The sequence below is a fragment of the Melanostigma gelatinosum genome, assembly GCF_949748355.1.
Source record: "Melanostigma gelatinosum genome assembly, chromosome: 7".
NCBI classification, from domain to species: Eukaryota; Metazoa; Chordata; class Actinopteri; order Perciformes; family Zoarcidae; genus Melanostigma; species Melanostigma gelatinosum.
This window is the reverse complement of record NC_136640.1, coordinates 23,582,793-23,602,564: the sequence shown is the minus strand read 5'-3', so window position 1 is coordinate 23,602,564 and position 19,772 is coordinate 23,582,793. Positions and strand designations below refer to the sequence as shown.

Below are 19,772 nucleotides of genomic sequence, written 5' to 3'. Positions count from 1 at the left end.
TCTACATATTATTTCTTTTTGAACAACGTTAGGGGGTGCACCGTTCCTGGAGGTTCTGCAATACCAGGTCGATGCGTGGAGTGGACGGAGCAAGCCCCTATTCCATCTCCCTATTCCAAAAATCAATTTAATATATGGTCCCCGGGTAGGGGACGTATCAGATATTAAACTGATAAGAACAGATACTACACTTGATCTTAGCCAAAAGGCCGAGAAGCGATACCGGTACCGAGTCGGAGGTGAGGAAGTCATTGTCCGCACAGTCAACCTCACTGACGGGTCGGGAACTGAACTACAACGTTTCAATCACATATGAAACAAGAACAATGTACAATAGTAAAAATGTCCCACTGCTGCTGTTTAGTTTGAGATATTTATATTTAACTTGTGTTCGCAAATGCGTCTTCTTGTTTCTTTCCGGACACGTGGTACGCTGTAGTCCAATCAGGAAGTAGAAAAAACGATACATATAATTTCTAATTTGCAGACACGCTGGAATAAATATGATGTTTCTACAAGTATATTCTTTCTTAAATAGCGTGTAACGAACTTGTTCCGTTGATAAAAGTTATGTTTTTACGCTTCCAAACTCACTTCACGACAACAAACACAGCTGTGTCTCTAGTGGAGGAGAGCGAACAGCACATTTCACCTCTTCAGCCTCACACACACAGTTAGTGATGAAAACACAGCAATGCAATCGATCATCAGTTATTTAAGTTACCGAAGACGTCCCGTTAACGTGACTCTCAGAGTAGAATATAAACAGTGAGGTCATAATAGAGGATGCTAGCGGCTCTAATGTGTACTGTTAGCTTCTTAGTGAGGTCATCCATTACTTAAAACTAATTACAGAAATATCTGAAATCAAGCTGACCAACATCTAGATTGCTCTATAAAAGTGTGAATACTCTAACAATAAAATGTTGAATTTATTCAAGACTTAAAATCTACAGTTAGAGAACATAAATACATATAGTTTGTGTAAAATCCCTTGTGTATTTATAACAGTGGACTCTGCAAGTAACAACAAAATCCTCCAGTGAAAAAAAAAAAGTCCTTTCAGCAGCTCTCTGGGTTCTAATCCCAACTCTCTGTCGTGACTATCTAATAAAACGCAAAAAGCCAAAAAATAATCTTGAAAAAAAGGTCATTACAGCCTATTGAAGAGGTATTAATGGAAAATTGCTGTTTCACAATCTCATCTGTGGCGGCACCTGAGACATGATTCTTTGACATTACATGACATTACATTACAGTAATTTGGCAGACGCTTTTATCCAAAGCGACTTACAATTAGTGTATTCAACATCGGTTTTCGAGAGAACTACTATCACCATAAGTCATAAGTGCATCTCCCCTCTTCAAACAAGCATCTAAGAGCATAAACCAGAGCCAACGTATACAGTGCAGAAACAAACAAATGCAATTCGTGCCACAAACTAATAAGAAAACAATAAGTGCAATAAGCTATATGAATACAATAGATGCTAAGTAAATGCTAAGTGGAAGGCTCAGGGAAGGTCTTCTTGAAGAGGTGAGTTTTGGCGCCATCTGAGATTTGACAGTATCTGTGATCACACAAGTAGATCAGACAAAATCCCATGAACCCTCAGTGCAACATATAGCAGACATGCAGTCTAAAAGCTAGTGGCTGTCTGACATGTAAAAGTTTGCTGCGCTATATTCAGAGCTAATATGTCATATAACTATTATGTAAAGATATAGTCGAGTAATATCTACCTGAGCAGAGAATGAAGTTGCAAAGAGAATTTGTAAGTTTGAACACTACCTAAGACCTTTTCATTAAATATTACAATTACTTACGCAGGAGCAAAGTCTTCAACTCCATCTGGCTGAAGGACCCTTTTCCCATTTATCCCTTTCCAGTTCATTCTCTTCTGTGGGCAAGATGTTCCATGTAACCCGTTTTGTGTCATGTCCTCCGATGGTTGCCAGGGAGGACATCTAAAATGGTAAAATGAACATGATACTTTACAGAATGTTATTTATAATACATTTTCATCAAACAGGGTATTATCCAGTGTTAATTACATATAATATAGAATAGTTCAAATCAAGATTGATTTTAATGAGAAAAATGTAATGTTTGATTGAGATGCTTAATAAAACAAAAACACTCAGCACTCTTCTTCAGCTGAGAGTTGGAGGATCTTTAAGACGGTCCTCAAAATATTCCTCCTGCAGTGAGTTAAATGGAAACTGTACTGGCTCAGTCACTTTGACTTCTTGGCCAGTTGTGTGTAGCTTGTTGGTGAGATAGTTTATTCTGGTGATTAATTGGTCTTGCTGGTCTTTAATGTTCTCCAGTAAGCTGATAATATGAACTTCAGCAGCTGTTAAAACAGAACATTAGAATAAGGTTAAAACATTATTTGGACAACTGATTAAGAGAGATTTCACTAAACACGTGGAAACAGCACGTTTTCTTTTTGAGGTGACTCAAACAACAGAAGAAGATATGCAAACTGCAAAAAAAACGGAGTGCATGTACGCCTTTTTAGGAGGCGGGGCTTAAAGAGACAAGCGCTAAAACAGAGCGTTTCAGACGAAGGGTGATTATCGGTTTATTCAGACAGACAGTATGAGAAATTCTTAAAAAACATTAAAGCATGTAAACATGTTTTAGTAGAAATCCAAAATACAAGTATGTAGCTGAAAATGAGTCAGCTTTAAAGTATGAAAAGTAAAGTCAAATGTTCCTTGTCAGTGTTTTACTATTATATATATAATATTTTTGGACTAATATCACTGCAGCATTGTGTATGTTAAATGTGACTGCTGTAGATGTTTTTACCTCCTTTACATCCTGTTGGTTTGTTTAATCTAAAGCAATGCATCATATTCTATGAGATCAACACACATAGCGTCTCTGTCCTGTATAACATTGGTTAAAAGTGAAAGTAAATACAAGTACATCAAATTCAGTATTTGTACTAGAGTAAATGTACTCTATGTACACCACTGGACTGTGTGCGGCAATGTGTCTAATTACAACCTCCTCTGTTGTCTTCATCACCCCCCACTGACTCTCTCTCTCTGTAACGGGGATCCGTGGCAGTGAATGAGCTGCTTGCCTTGTCACCATTAACACCAACAAGAAAAGGGAGAGGTGGGGAGGAGGAGGAGGGAGTCATTCACTCCCACCTCTGTACACCTTCACAGGAACGAGAGAGGGAGAGAAGGAGGAAAGAACAGAAGAAGAGAGGAAGGAGTAAGGAGTGAAACAAAGAGGCAAAGATCTTCAAGAGAGCGAAGGAGAAGGAGTCACACTGATGAGAGAAAAGAGAGAAAGAAGAGGAGATAAACATGTACAGGTCTGAGGTTGGAGGGTAAATAGAGATGAAGGTATCGTTCTTTTTCTTACAGCTCCTCTTGTAGTGGGATTAACTGTCATTCTCTACGCCGGTTCTTCATCCCTCCATCCACAGAGGAGGACGTCTTTGGTGAGACCAAAAGTGGAAATCAGGAAGGACGGAAGGCCGAAAGGACGAGAAGAGTTCAGCGCACACTAAAGGGTAAGGACAAACAGTCAGGTTTATAGAGGCACGGTGGCTTTATGCATAATCTCCTTACTGTGTGTGTGTGTGTGTGTGTGTGTGTGTGTGTGTGTGTGTGTGTGTGCGTGTGTGTGTGTGTGTGTGTGTGTGTGTGTGTGTGTGTGTGTGTGTGTGTGTGTGTATGTTGAAGGGGGGGACATGGTGTACTTTTGCTCTGTGGTCCAGTTGACATATTAGCAGTTAAATATTAGAGGTTTCTCTAGAAGTGTGTAGTGATATGTCAACAATGCAGAGAACAGAGATACAATACACCGTCAACTGATTGCTGTTCGTGATTCAACACCTTCTCAAGCAGAAGCAGCACTTAGCATTGCTCGTATTAATGGTAGAAGTTTGCATTATTGTGAGGGATGTCTGTCCAAATTATGTAAACACCTGTTTTCCAATCAAAACCAGGTTTGTTTGTTGGGCAGTCTGTCGCTTTAAGATTATGACTTGCTTTCTCGATGGGCATCATATTCTGCGATGCTAATAATTCATGAATGAACTGCTACCAGTTTGTGGCTAATAATAAATTACACTACATGTAACCTCTGGTTCTACCGAGTGAATCCAATGCTGAAGTGTCTTTAAACTTGCATTCTCTCTACTGACCAGCAGGGGGCGACTCCTCTGGTTGTATAGAAGTCTATGAGAAAATGACTCGACTTCTCTCTTGATTTATTCCCTCAGTAAACATTGTAAACATGAGTTTATGTCTCAATCTCTAGTTTCAAGTCTTCTTCAACACAGCATGATGTTCATTTAGTACATGATGGTCCATTTAGAGTCAAACAGACCATAAAGCAGAGTAGAGTAGCAGAGTTGGGCTTACTGTGATTAACAGGTCGCTGCCGCTCCCAGAGAGTATCTGTATCTCTACGTCACTCCTCCACATTCCAAATATGGTAACATCTGTTCATTGGTTGCTAAAAAACAACATTGCGACCGTCGTAATCCAAGATGGCGACGGCAAAATTGCTGAACTCGAGGCTTCATAACAGCAATCCACAAACCAATGGGTGACGTCACGAAGACTACGTCCACTTCTAACAGTCTCTGGTTAATGCCTGACGAGGGGTTCCTTATCATGAGTTAATGGACGACGCGGAGGCCAGAACCGTCAAACGTACCACAGAGGTCCAATGAGCTGAAGATCTAGATGTCGTCTATTGGTTTAGTTTATTAGGAGATACACTGTATTGTGTACCTGTGCTAGTCTGAAGAACATTTAGTTGATGGTAGGTTCTCAAAGACATCGATTAATAATCTATTTTTATTCTGATTCTAGTGAGGAAAATAACAAGTTCTCAGAATTCAACTTCAGATACGTGTTTAACTCCAGAACAGCCCGTTTGGGCATTTTTTTGATCGGATACCACGATCAACAAGACAATAACTGTAACATTTTGATCGTACTTGGGTTTATGCACGAAAGCAATTTGTTTAGTAGTTTGGTATCAGATGATTTGCTTAACTACGCTTTCGTATACTTTTTTTAATGAAACTTTCAGGCTTTTTGATTTAATAATATGTACAAGGGGTATGACATTCACATTTCACACAAATATCACAGCAGAACAAACAACAGTATTGTCTCCGGCAGTTATAATAATTATCAGTTGTAGTAATTAATTATAACAATAATACTAACAAGCAGATAGTGTTGTAATACACTCATTTTAAACACAAATACATTTGTTGTGCTATATTATTTATGAATAAATACTGTTCTATGATTTTTGTGTATTTAAAAAAAATCAACACACTTCGTTGCAAAACTTGTACTGAAACCTGATTAAAAGTGAAATTCCTAAACATAGTCAGGTGTTATTTACAACCTCTGAATTTGACTGCACTGTGCAGGCTGGGTTTGTCTCCTGGCCCCTCCCTGGGTACTTACAAAGCTTTTATTCGCTTATCTTGATGTAAACATTATGATATCATTTTTGGCACAAGGTGTAGCTGAGGTCGTGTCAACATGTCACATTTCAACACAATCCTGCCGATGTGGTCAAATTGTGGCCGAGGACACGGCAGCGTCAGTTTATTAAAGCTGAATTCATTGACTTTTTTTGGCCTGTGGGGGTCATGGAAACAGGTCTGATACTGTCGCTTCAATTGAAAAGGTGTGAATGTTTTAGCAAACAGTTGACACGGAGAAACAATGGCGATGAAGTCGTGCCAAGTGTAAATGTAATATTCGCTCGTCTTTTAGCTCCGTTTGGGTCTCCATCAACTCCTGAGAGAAATATCTGCCTGTTTAGCTGCTAATGGCACAAAGTCAGGTAACAAATGTTCCTATTTTAACCCAAACCATGATCTATTTAAAAAAAAACTAACCAAGTAGTTGTGTTGCCTAAAGACCAATTAGTTCTGTTTCACAACAATAACCACCTGTTCAAAACTGTGACCTTTGGTCACATGTTCAGAACTGCCATCATGCACCGCTTCACAAAGTTAAATAAAATGGTATATCATAGTTTATCTTCATCTTCTCTCAGAAACGTTTCTATTTTTGCACTTATCTTCCACATTAACTTCATTAATTTTATTTGCACATATTCCACAAACTTCCATGTGGGTTGACCCAGACAGTTACTTGTAATCAATTGCCTTTGGCTGGTTACTGTACATTTGACATGGAAATGTATAGACCGTCGTGAGACAGGTTAGTTTTACCCTACTGATGATGTGTTGTTGCAATAGTAATTCTATAGTACATTGAAGACTTTAAACGTGACTTTACAACACATGGAATTCTTCACGTGGGATTGTGTAAACGCACCCTTGAAAGGATTTTAAGCTTTTAACAAAGTTAATGTAATAACTTGTGTTTGATATTTGTCTTTGCTATTTTCTTTATCTTTGATCGAGTAATGTGGGTTTCTTAACCCTAAATTAAGAGGATTTAAGTTATAATAACAGAAATGTGCTTAAATATATTTTTACATTTATATAACTGCATGTACAATATTTTAACACTTGAATGAACAATAATCAAATGCAGAGACAGTTGTTCGGGCTAATCAATGAATGCGTTATAAAGTGTGTGTGTGTGTGTGTGTGTGTGTGTGTGTGTGTGTGTGTGTGTATGCCAGTGGGCTTCAACAGAACTTTCACATTCGCTTCAAGCAGCAATTGGCCAGTTGAAGGTGAGAAAAGAGCGGTGTCTCTCATAACGATCAGAAAGATCCCCTGAATCTGCAGGTCTTTAATCTACAGGTATAAAATCTGATATGTTTGACAACACACACACACACACACACACACACACACACACACACACACACACACACACACACACACACGCACACACACACATACACACACAGAGGCCATAGCTGCACACAACCTTTGTCCCAGACCTCTGCTGGGGTAATTAGATGCTGAAATATTTATAGGGATTGTTTTTGTGTGTGTGTGTGTGTGTGTGACAGAGAGAGGCACGTTTGTATTCACGTGTTTGCATTATTTGTGTGTATTTGCGTGCATGCGGTGGTCACTGTTTCAGTTTTTATTATTGTTAGACCTTTTTATGACATTTATTTTCTTTATTGGAGGCTCAACAGAGTGGGAGAGAGAAGAGAGAGAGGTAGACGCAGCAGGAGATTTCAAGGTGAAATTAAATTCTAAGTAGTAATAAGTTCTGAAATCAGTTGCGCTGGACTTAACGGTATATTTCTGTTAAGAGCAACACCACACGAAATAACTGCAATCAATTTTGCGCTGTGCACATGATCTGATAGATTATTGTTGGTTTATGATGTTAATACAGCAACATCAGAACAAAAGATTTTGAGCATTTCAATTGTTTAAAGTAAGGAGTAACATTTTCTCATGTTAATATCGAACGAAGTATTAAAAAATAAACTGTTTTTATGTCCCTTTTATACTTTTGGAGATATATACAAAATGTAATTCTACTCCAATAATCAAATCAACTTTTATTGACACATGTACACAGCACAGCACATACAGTGAATTTAGCCTCTTTATTTAACCCATCCTAGTATTCGGAGCAATGGGCAGTTATTACGATACAGCGCCTGGGGAGGAGTTTGGGGATCAGGTGCCTTTCTCAAGGGCACCTCGGCAGTACCAAGGAGGCAAATTGGCACCCTGCCAGCTTCCACACTCCGTACATGGTCCATGTGGGGACTTGAAGCAGTGACCGCTTGTCATCCTCTTGTTGTTATGTCTATGTATTGTTTCTTGTCTTTCAATAAAAAAAAAAATGCGTTGACGCGCGTTAAAATAATTGTCGGCGTTAATTAATGAATGCGTTAACGCAATAATAACGCGTTAACTTGCCCAGCACTAATTTTTACAGAATTACAATTCCTCCTCGTCATTGTGGAGGTTGGTGTGTGGCTTTTTTGCCAGTTACACCTACAGTCTATGGGCATATCTCCGAGTTACACATTGTCTTTTTCGTTCTTCAAAGAACTACAGCAATAAAGGCTGTTTAATGTCAGTGTTTTGTGACATAATCTTATGGCTGGTGTGTGACAGAGCACCAAACCTGACATTTAAACATCAGGACTTCAGTTGGTGTGGTGGTTGGTTGTGTAGTGAGAGAAAAGTTCCAGCGTGTCTTAATAAGAAACCGTTTGAAGCCAGGTGAAAGCCCTGTGAAAGGCAGCTGTCACTGCTGCCAGGTGTCAAAGGTCAAATGGTCCAATTAAAGCTGGATAATGAGAGTGAATAATTTACTGTGGTTAATCGTCACGTACACGCACACGCACACGCATTTTGCCACATTGACGAGGATGTGTTGACTGCAATTATTGATTGATCTCATTGTGATTACCTTACCATTGTCCACTTGTGTGATTGTTCATGAGAAAGACGGGTCTAACTCTGCATTGCATTGTATAATTTACAAACACCTCAAGACCCCTGACATGTCAACGGTATGACTCCACCGCCAACATGGACCCCAAATTAAATGTAAAATAGACAATGTTTTGTTAATTTCTCACACCCAATGCTCCCTGCACAGTAAAACACAACGGTTGGCTACATCCTACAAAACACAGGAGGACTTTCACTTTAAACGTCGAATGAGGTCGCGGTGTCACGGCTGCCATGTGTCAAAAAAGTCAAAGGATCAAACTAAAGCTTCATTAAGGGAGGTTGAATAATTTACTATGGCTAATACACACACACACACACACACACACAGATGCATTTACTCTGGCTGTACATTCAAGCAACACTAAATTGTCCTTAATTAATAGCACACACACACTCCAACAATATGGCGGATAGAAAGGGTCACGGAGGACGATGTACATGTGTGATGTGTGATCAGTACAATCTCAGCCATGTCAACCCACGTGCCTCATCTTTATCTGCAACTGTGCAGTAATGCAGCGTTTAAATAGAATGATTACACATGCAAAGAAAAAGCTGCTTTATTTTGTTTTATTTGAATGTCAGGATCAGATCCCCCCCCCTCCATATGTCTATATTTCTCTACCGAGCTATTTTTATTCTGATGATTAATGCTACTTCACCAATGGACCATATCAAATACAAATATGTTTAACCTATATCTAAGTATAGCGCAGCAGCATGAGACGCTATAACCTAAATCTATCTTTGTGTTGGCAGCATGTTGTGCTGCTGCATCTTGTGATTATTAGACAGTGAAGTTAATAAATAGGTCTTTTGGCTCACCTGGCCGAGCGGCGCTATCCACGGTACTGAAAGGGGTTTCATTCTGGCATGTTAAATTAGCATTTAACGTTTTGTTTTGTTGTGTATGATCATGTCCCCTATGAGGAAAGGACGAGGAAAAAACGGGGAAAATATTGAGCCACTTAATTAATTACATCAAAAAAATCAATTCAAATGTTCCTGCAAATGCAGTGGTTTGAGGTTCCGAAGCTGTTTGATTAAAGAGCACAAGTCCACTCCAACAGCTGCAAAACATCATCGTCTATATGCCCCACTGTGGTTTGTGATTTATTTTCAGGAATAATGTCGAGGCTGAAACTCACACCCCACAGAGAGAAGGCCGGAGCACACGTGTGTCCGCTGCTTTGTGCAGACGACACGCTGCAATAAGAAATCTACCAAGACTGGTTTACAATTATAAGGAATTTAATCCCACTGATGCAAGTATGATTACAGTTAAACATTGGAGTACATACTCCTATGAAATATTACAATATAAACCCACTTTGGAAAAAAACTACCTCTGGTCCCAGGACACAGCCGTCCCGGAGATCCACACACTAAAAGAGGCAGAAAAAACACTTCTAACCCGCCCACACATTCGTTCGCGACTCCTCCCCTTCCGTCTATCTCAATTTCTATTGGCTACCTCCTCTCACACCTCAGTAAACGCCTGCCTCCACATCTCTCTCTCCCTGAGCAGCTAACACATTCAAATTCTCAGTCATTGCTTAATTCCTTCTATGATAATCCTTCAGTATATAAACTAGACTTCTGCAACCTTGGCAGAAGCTTCATTTCTTTTAGCTACTAATCCTACATCACTTTATGTTTATCTTAATTATGCATTCCCAAAACCCTTATGATTATGACTAATTATGAATTCTTAATTATGAATTATTAAACACTTTTATTATATCTACTAACTACAGTTTTTTGCTCAAATTTCTTACAATAACAACGTTTCAAAAACATTGTAATAGTGCTGTGTCAGTAAGACTGCACCGAATATTTTCAACTTTCATCCATGACCTTCTCATTCGAATTCTTATTTAAACATTTGAACGCTGCTCATGGTTGCGCTTTCTTGGACTGTTATTCCTTTCATGTGTTTTAAGTGTGTGTGTGTGTGTTACCTACAGTGCTTTACATGGACCCTATTAGCAGACTCTGCACTACTATTTAATTTACTCTGAAACCAAGAGCATTTTAACAAGCGTTTTTATGTGTCTGTTTTTGAACATGTTTATAGGTTAAAACAACACGTGAGTTTGTGTGTGTGTGTGTGCCCTGCACATTATTATTATTGTTGCATTTAGATATATTGTTGCTGCATGCAATTGAATGTAAGATATGAAAGTCTTCCTGTAGGCCTACACAGTAATTAATGATCTTTATGAATAGATGCTCTTATCATTCTCTCCGTATTTCTCAGTGTTCACAGGTGACTGCTGATGTCCAGTCATAAGGACACACACTGGAACCATGGTCATTCTGCAGCAGGTAAACACACAAACACACACACAAACACACACACACACACACACACGCCAACACAGCCACAAAAATCATTGAGAATCAGCTGCTCATTACGCTGCATTGTTTCCACCGAACCATCTTTGTAGTCAAACACACGCGCAGACACACACTCATACGTAAACGGGACTCTGAGTGCATTTGCGTGTGTGTGCAAGCATGCGTTGGCCTCAGTGTCTGTGTTTTTGATTCTCGGTTAATGCATTGTTGAACTTGTCAGCCTTTCTGATCGACTAATCAGCTCTGACAGCGCTCCCCCGCTGTGGAGCCCCAAATGGGACGAGCCAATAGACCAAGCAAACACACACACACACACACACACACACACACACACACACACACACACACACACACACACACACACACACACACAGATCAGCCCCTCATCCCTCTATGTTCATCACACACAGTCTGACCTCTATCCAAACTGTTCAGGTGTAATCAAACTCTGCTGCCACCGGATCGCACAAAGGATTATTTATTGTTTTTGTACGAGAGAAGAAGAAGAAGAAGAAGAAGAAGAAGACTGTGGATGATATTTGATATTCTCGTTTGTGGCTCATTTGGGAATTTAGTTTGAAAAAGTGAAGCATTTTTTCTACAAAATGACAGATTGTCTGAATATGCTCTTGCTCCGTTTGTAACGGTTTCCTCTTCATTTTTTGACCACTGAGCCAGACATTTTGCATTGGAAGTCTAACGTATTTTAGGGTGTCTCAGTAGATCTTCAACAATATATAGATAACAACTATGCTCGGGTGACCAGTTGTCCCCAATTTACAACATAGCACAGACCGATCGACACATCAGAACAAGAAGGAAGCGTTCACTGTTTTAGTCGGTGGCCGATCTTAACTAGACGTGGTAACCATGGCAATGAAAATGAACAGGAAGGGATCTGATTGGCCGCTGGAGGACTGGGACGACAAATTACGCCGTCTCAGCTTCAGATACACCACCCTCATCCAGGTAAAGGAATGTAGCTGATTTCATTTTTTGAAAACTTTACAAACACAAAGTATTGGGGCACTCGGGTAGATTTAGGCTCGGAGTCGACCCCATACTAATGTAGAATGTGAAGTCACCAGAGATCCTCGTGCTGTGGAAGTTTGAGTCTGTTCCACAGCGAGGAGGCCAGAGCACGTGTCCGGCTGCTTTTTACAGTCGACACGCTGCAATAAGAAATCTACCAAAACTGGTTTACAATTAAAAGGAATTTAATCCCACTGATGCAAGCACATTATTTACAGTGAAGTACACTATTTCATGAAATATTAAATCAATAAAACCCCGTTTGCAAAAAACTCAACTCAGCTCCTCGGGTATAAAACCCGTCCGTCCTCTGAGAGCCATCACGTGAGAGAGAAAAAGACTTGAAATTAAACCACCCACATCCGTTCGAAACACCTCCTCTTCCGTTTATCCCAATTCCTATTGGCTAACTTCCAGGAGTGTATTCGCCTGTCTGCCTTTCTGTCCCTGAGTTTACTAACACATTCAATGACCGCCAGTTATGGTTTAATCCCTCTATGATAATCCTTCAGTATAAACGTTAAACTTCTGCAACTTTGGCAAAAGCTTCATGTCTCAAATTCTACTTCTAGCTACTAATCCTAAAACACTTTATGCTTATCTTAATTATGCATTTCCAAAACCATTATGATTATGACTAATTATGAATTCTTAAATATGAATCATTGAACACTTTTATTATAGCTACTAAACACACAGTTCTATGCTCAAATTTCTTACAGTGCCCAGGGTTTTTGATTTGTTTTGGATCCAGTCATACTTGTCTTACACCACAGTCTTTGGGCTTTTAATGGAACAAGTTTAAACTCTACATGACAAACACATAAGGAATCAACCTGCACTAAGAGGATGTTTCTAGTATTTGCAGTGTTTGTTTCATTTGTCACCTAACCTCAGTACTTAAGGTACGTCACTTTGTTAGTTATTTTAACCCAAACTACGACCTTTTCCAAAACCGAGCCAACTACTTTTGTTGCCCAACAACTAAGTTGTTTCCTGTGATGACGGAAGTTTATTTTGGAAAGACTGTATGTATATAACGTGTGTTGCTGGACTTTCATAGGAAAACGCATAAAAAGTTAGGAGTTACTTTTTGTAAGACATCATACGAACCGTTGTATGAGGATACGTTGCACACGCAAACACAAAAATGTTAGTTTTTGGGAATACGCCACTGGGCTTGAGCAAGACATTGGAGTCGATCCCCACACCGGTACCACAGTATGGAACTTTTCACTTGTTATATTGCAGTGAATTGATGAACTGGTTGTTAGTCTGGTTTGTTGGAAGACCCCTTTACACCTTGCATTCAAATGTGTATAATGTGAGTGTATAAAGCTGTGATTTATCCTGATTACATTCACACCTGGTCTTAATGTGGGCTAGGGTTAGGGTCCACTGGTTCCATTGCTTCCTAAATGGCTTAGTTGTGATATGAATTGCCAAGTATCCCTTGTGTACTTTCATCAGACCAAATTGAAATCAGACACTTGGTCTCACTCATCCAAGAGTGCCTTCAATATCTGTTGTGACAATTAGCTTGCTGCCTTTTTTTTTTTTGCTTGTAGCTTAGCTTGCTAACTGGCTAACGGCTGCTTCCTTGTTGGTTTGCAACAGTCACGCGCGATTGCGTATCTTTCGCCCACGTAGTTGTTGCTGGTTTGGCCTATCGGATCACACTCCGTCCTCAATGCGTTGGGGGTGCATTTACACCGGTACTGTCAAGTGGTCCTGTACTGCACTGTCCGATTGCAATCCCATCGCCCAAAAAGCATTTTATTGCAAAGTGTAAAGAGCCTGGAAGGTGATGACCCAGAGTTCACGATGGGTTTACAGCAGGCACATTTGAAGTTAAAACCAGAAAGTGAAGCTTTAGTTTGCTTTGTTTGTTGAGTTCAAAACAGCTAAAAATAAAATAGAATCCACTGAGACGGTGCATTTTTTCATTTCGAAGATCTGCACTGTGGTTAGTGTCAGCTTGTGGTTTTAAAAGTAGCACTTGCACAACTTTCAACCCATTAATCCATTAAAATCCGTTTTTTGAATTAAAAAATATTATAAATGAATTAATGGTGGGGGGCTGCACATGGTGTAGTGGCTAGCACTGTCACCTCACAGCAAGAGGGGCCCGGGTTTGATACCCTATCCCAAGTGGTCCTTCTGTGTGGAGTATGCACGTTCTCCCCGTGACAGCGTGGGCTTCCTCCCACAGTCCACAGCTTAGGTTATTTGGAGACTTGAAATTGCCCGTAGGTGTGAATGTGAGCGTGAATGTCTCTAAATGTGCCTATAAGGTTATAAAAAAGTAAAGAAATAAATACAAATTAAATATCATGTAAATCAATGAATTTGGGAGACACTGCATGATACTTTAGTCGTTGTTTTTTTGTAAATGTTATGCCACGTGATGATACCGACTGTACTTTCAATTACTTTTTTTACATTTCCACAAAGCCTGTTTGTTAGTTGTTCATCTGTTTCGGTTAGTGTTCAGTGCCGCGTTACGTTCCACTGTGATGGAGTGCTGGTATTCATTCATTCAGCAGCTCTCTCATTTACTGGACAACCACAATGAGAACTGATGTGTGTGCGTGTCTCTCTCTGTGTGTGTGTGTGTGTGTGTGTCTGTGTGTGTGTGTGTGTGTGTGTGTGTGTGTTTGAGTTCAAACAATCAGTGACAGTAGACTATATGGGGCTGCATAAATAACCAAGTAGCTTTACTCAACTATTTTTAAGTACAATTCTGAGGTGATTGTATGTTAAGTATGCCTTCTTGAGTAACTGCAGAGAACTAAGAGTTTTCTGAGTGGTGATTCAAAAAGTGTCATAAACCAGCAGAGGGCAGACCCGTACCTGAAGAAGACCTCTGAGCTGCAGTCTGCAGTCAGTGTACACTTATATCACTTGTACTGAAGCTAGTACACGTCGAGATACAAAGCTGCAGTTAGACACTTTAGACTGAGCTGAAATGATAGAATCATGAGCCTTGTGTTGTTTTATTGCAGTATATTTTTGACGGGCGTAAAAGATCTATTTCTTTAATCATAATATCTTCCCAGCATTCTTGCTGTAGCTACTGGCTTTGTCCCTTTGCCGTCTCCCGTGCAGGCCAAATAGAGACAACATATTCATGTTAATTGTCCACTGAAGCGGGGAGGGAGTTGGTCTCTCTGTGTTTTATGGGCGAGTTCATTCGGCGACAGAGAACCTTTGACTTATCAAAATGATCAATTTAAATGCAAATGAGGTAAAGATGGAAGTGCCGTTATCAATCACATGGCCTTTTAGTAGCTATCTTGTGTCCCCCTGCCTTAAAACGCCCCTAACTCTAAAGTAATTGGATAATCTGCAGTGTTTCTTACAGGAGTGTGTGAGACCAGGGAGGGTGGACCTCGGAGGGTGTATAGGTTCACGCTCCCCTGGTAATTAATGGGGTACACTGATCTGAGTTTCAGCGTCCCATAAAGGTCTAAATGTCCCTTTCGAAGCCGTTTTAGTCTTATAGGAACTAATATTTGGAAACACGCCGCTGCACAAAGTGTAATACGTTTTTTAAGTGATGATAAAAAGTCATAAAAACCGGCAGACCCGTCCGTGAAAAAGACCTCTCGGCTGCAGACAGATATTGTGCAGCTTGCAGTGGTGAGCTGTGGTCTGCAGTCAGTGTGCACATGTTTCACTTGTACTGAACCTACTACACATTGAGGGTAACAAGATACTACAAAGCTGATCTTAGCGAGACTTGAGACTGAGCTGAAATGACAGAATCTTATTTCCTGAACCTTCTTTCTACTTCTGCTCCACTACACTTATCTGACTCTTGTTACTTTGAAGATTCACATTTTACACACCAAGCGCATCTGCCTCTGAAAAAGGGCGATTTGTTTAAACACAGCAGTGTATGAAGAATCAGTAGCGTCAATACGTCAGGGGGATATGGCTGAAATCACTGTCATGATATTTATGCGAACATTTTCCAGTAATAATATAAGTCAAGATATCAGCAAATGTGTACAGAATCACACAAAAAAATAATCGGATTAATTTTGAATGGAATCAATTGTGTTCTGCATTACACGCACAATGCATGACAACATTGTTTTGGTAGGACACAAACAGTGGTGTCCTTGGTGAAAGTCCTGTGCTTGTTTCACCCAACCACCCCTCTTTGGAGCTATATAGTCACTTTCAGCTCGTTGTTTTGGATTCCTGGCATACAACTTTACTGTTTTAATTCACTCTCACTTCTCTCATAGTGTTGATTTTTGGCCGCAGCAGGCCGCTGTTTTCAGAGACAGAGCTTTATAAAACCCACTGTACTCCACCTGCTCGGCAGCAAACAGCAGACAGACACAGTTAGAGACTAGCTGGTGAACGTAGCGGAGCATTTAGCTGCAGCTAGAGAGACCAAAAACAGAGCTAAAAGAAGAGTGAATGTTGGACTTACAATGTCCAAGGGAACATTAACATGACTTTGAATGAATGATAATGTTGTTCCATATCTGCTGCATGTGTAAATAGGTAACTGTTTGATAACATGTCAACATACCAACTTTTGATTTGACATCACTGCAAAAAAAATCTCCAGGCTGGCAGTTATACATTTAACGTTTCCAGTAAATTTGGGAGAATTTACAAAAACACGAAACCAAAACCTTTCAAATAAGATATTTTTACACAGACAGTATATTTTCACAGATTTTCAATTTAGAATGTGAATAATGTTTTTTTTTTATTAACCTTTGGTCATTTGTGTATTAGTGATAATAGATGTGTAACAGGGAGGGAAGGGGAAAACATGCCACAAATGCCACCAAGTGGACTTGAACTGGGAGCATCATGGTTCACGGTCAGCGTCTTAACCTGAAACCACTATTTCTGTCTGTCCTCTGTGTGGTTTGCAACCTTTCCACACAGGAGTGACATTAGCAGGTGTAAGTAAATACCCGGCTCATGTCTGGCCTGAATTATTTACCCGAAGAAAGAGATGATGAGCACCCATGCACCCATCCACCGCAGCCAGCATGGACATTACATCACTGCTGTCCTGCTAACACCACACCGACGCCGTGGCTCGCCTCGGTCACGTTCGTCCAAAGCACAGAGTGCGTGTTGTTGTTATAGTACCGGTAGTTGTAGCCATGGTGAAATCCTTTTCTCTGAATCTGTCCTGTAAAAAACCTTTATGTTCTCATGTTTAGCAACATGATATAAGAGGTCTAGGAGTTACAATATTTAGTTCATTGAACAGGCTTGCAGCAAAAACAGCAAGAAAACCACCAACACACAAGACTGACACTTACTAACAGTCAACATTGGTTTATTTTAGGCACGACTACGATCGTTCCATATCCTTAATTTATTGTAACCATGACAACAAAGGTCTCCTAACCTTAACAACTAAGACCTCCTTACACCTCAGAACCTTGGTGCAACCCAAATCTTCCCTGTGTCTCAATTCCATGCTACACACTGATTATAATGGGTTTGAACATAAACTATACTCAAACCACATGGAATGCATACTAAATAAGTTGATTTACACTATTCTCCCACAATGCAGTGCACAGAGGAAATGGAGGGGCTGCTCACAGCTTAGATAAATTGTCGGTGATGGTGAAACAGTTCCCAAAAATAAGTATTCAGTTCTTGGGAAAAAACGTTGCTGTCTCTTTGTAAAGTTGAATTGCCTGTAGCTTCCAAAGTTTCAAGTATTGTCTTATTTTCTTATTATAAAATATTTTTGTGCACTAATGTGTGTAGTACATTAGTTTGTAGTACATAGGCCTACTTCCTAGTATGTAGCATGGATTTCGGACAAGGCAAGGCAATTAAATTCATATAGCATATTTCAGTAACAAGGCAATTTAAATCACTTTACATAAAATATCAAGAGCATAAAGACAAAGTGCAAAAGAAACACATTATAAAAGTACATTAAATACTGGAGTGGGAATTTGTAACATTTTTTAAATAATTGTGTTAAGACTGAGGATCTAACTGAACTCTGTCATCTTACCTCACATAAGCACGAAAAGGACTTTAAACCGAAGTCAACACCAAAGTGCAGTGTTGCGGGATGGAGAAAGAGAAGGAAAAGACATACAGCGGCACAGAAGAAGAAATATATGAGGAGACAAAAATACAGACACCAAGCAGGTCCTCTGTGTTAAATAATTCAACACGTGGTTTCTGATAGTTGGCCCTGCTCGCCCCTGCTTGCTGTGTCACAAGCTGTGTGTGTGTGTGTGGGTGTGTGTGACACAGGTGCTTGGTGGTGTAATGTTCAGGTGGCTCAGTTTGCCAGACGGAGTATTTACTTAATTAAACCAACATATATGTAACACACACTCAAAAACCATTCATCACAGTCACACACACACACACACACACACACACACACACACACACACACACACACACACACACACACACACACACACAACCCTTAGTGACTAACTCACATCTCATGCTACACACAGCTAGCGTTCATACCGTCTCTCTCTCTTCTTTCGGAAGAGGAATAGAGCGAAACAAGACAAAAGACAGGCTAAAGCTTAGTGCTAACAGCAGCATGCTAAGACCATCCCATTGACAATGCTAGCACGCTGATGTAACGCAGGTATAATGTTAACCATGTTCGGTGTTGTTAGTTTAGTGTGTAACATTTGCTAATTTGCAGAAAATTTGCTAATTTGCAGAAAACAAAAAGCACGGCTGATCATTCGTTTTGCTGGTATTTTGTCAAAAATTCAATACGGGACAACACATTGTTTTGGCAAGATTATTATACTGGATTGAAGGTCGGGATCAAAGTTATTACAGTTCTTCCTCAGGGGACCACGAATGTGGGAAACAAATGTCAGCAATCCATCCAACAGTTGTTGAAATATTTTCAAGAAAAATCAAAACCTGTTGGTAGTGATGGAAAAGCTGTCAGACAAATGGAGTGAAATATACAATATTTGCATCTGAGATGTAGTGGAGTATAAGTATAAGTTGCATAAAAGGGAAATACTAAAGTAGTACAAGTACCGCAGAAGTGTTCTTTCTACTTACTGGTACTGTAGGCCTATTTGAGTAAAAATAAAGTCGTTCCAACACTTCCTGCTGGTGACGCCCCAGGAAAGTATCGTGTGATTCATCCTCTGGGAACTGAACGTCAAGATGATCGAATAGTTGACAAAGATTTCAGTCTTGACCAAAGTGTGGACAAACACACACACACACTGTGGAAGCAGCTCATCAGGCATTTCATATTTTCTACCTCACCATTGGCCTTCGGTGAAATCAGCAGAATTATCACAATTTGTTGAAATGCTTAAAATAAAAAACATATATTTACAATTTATTACCTGTCAAGAACATTTAGTGGTTGTGTGAGTTATGACTACTCATTTTTTAGCGCTGCTGAACCGAGGATGTCAGGGTGAATGAATGCACAGTGCAGGACAACATTCAACACAACATACTAATGAAACCGTCATAAAACGTACCGGTATACAAATACACAAAATGCCATAAGAGATGCGCTAAAAACAACATCTTAATTGCTGATTCCAAAGGTTTACATTTCAGCAGTCAAATAGCTGAGGCACAATGAGTCGGATTGATCGGTTGCGGTTTTGTTAACGCTATGAGTTGGCCCTTGCCCCCCTTCTTAATGGGGTCACGGTGCTCGGGGAAACCAGTCCCAGATTCCTTCTCTCTCTCTTCCTTCCGCTTGGCCTTTCGCCTCGCGGGATCTGCCTTTTGTTTTTTGCGCGGTGTTCGCCATTTTTGTAATTTGTTCTTGAATATATGCTGACCCCTGGTCGCCCAGCTTTGATAAGTGTCTGACACCTATAACATCCCGAACACAGCAAAATGAATAAACAAGTGAAGGCAGAGGGCGGGGTCTCAGATTCAGACGCCACCACACACTTCTAGTGAGTCATGATTAAGAGGGATCATTTTTAT

The 19,772-nt window shown here is 40.0% G+C and overlaps 1 protein-coding gene across 1 annotated transcript in view; it reads left to right on the top strand.

Moving 5' to 3' along the window:
• Positions 1-10,699: 10,699 nt before the first annotated feature.
• myo7aa (myosin VIIAa) overlaps positions 10,700-19,772 on the top strand; it is a gene marked incomplete at its 5' end in the record, with an annotated part of 66,738 nt that continues 57,665 nt past the window's right edge. The window contains one exon of the mRNA XM_079271707.1: positions 10,700-10,748. Within this exon, the coding sequence (XP_079127833.1) occupies positions 10,700-10,748 (49 nt within the window). The remainder of the gene's footprint in view (positions 10,749-19,772) is intronic.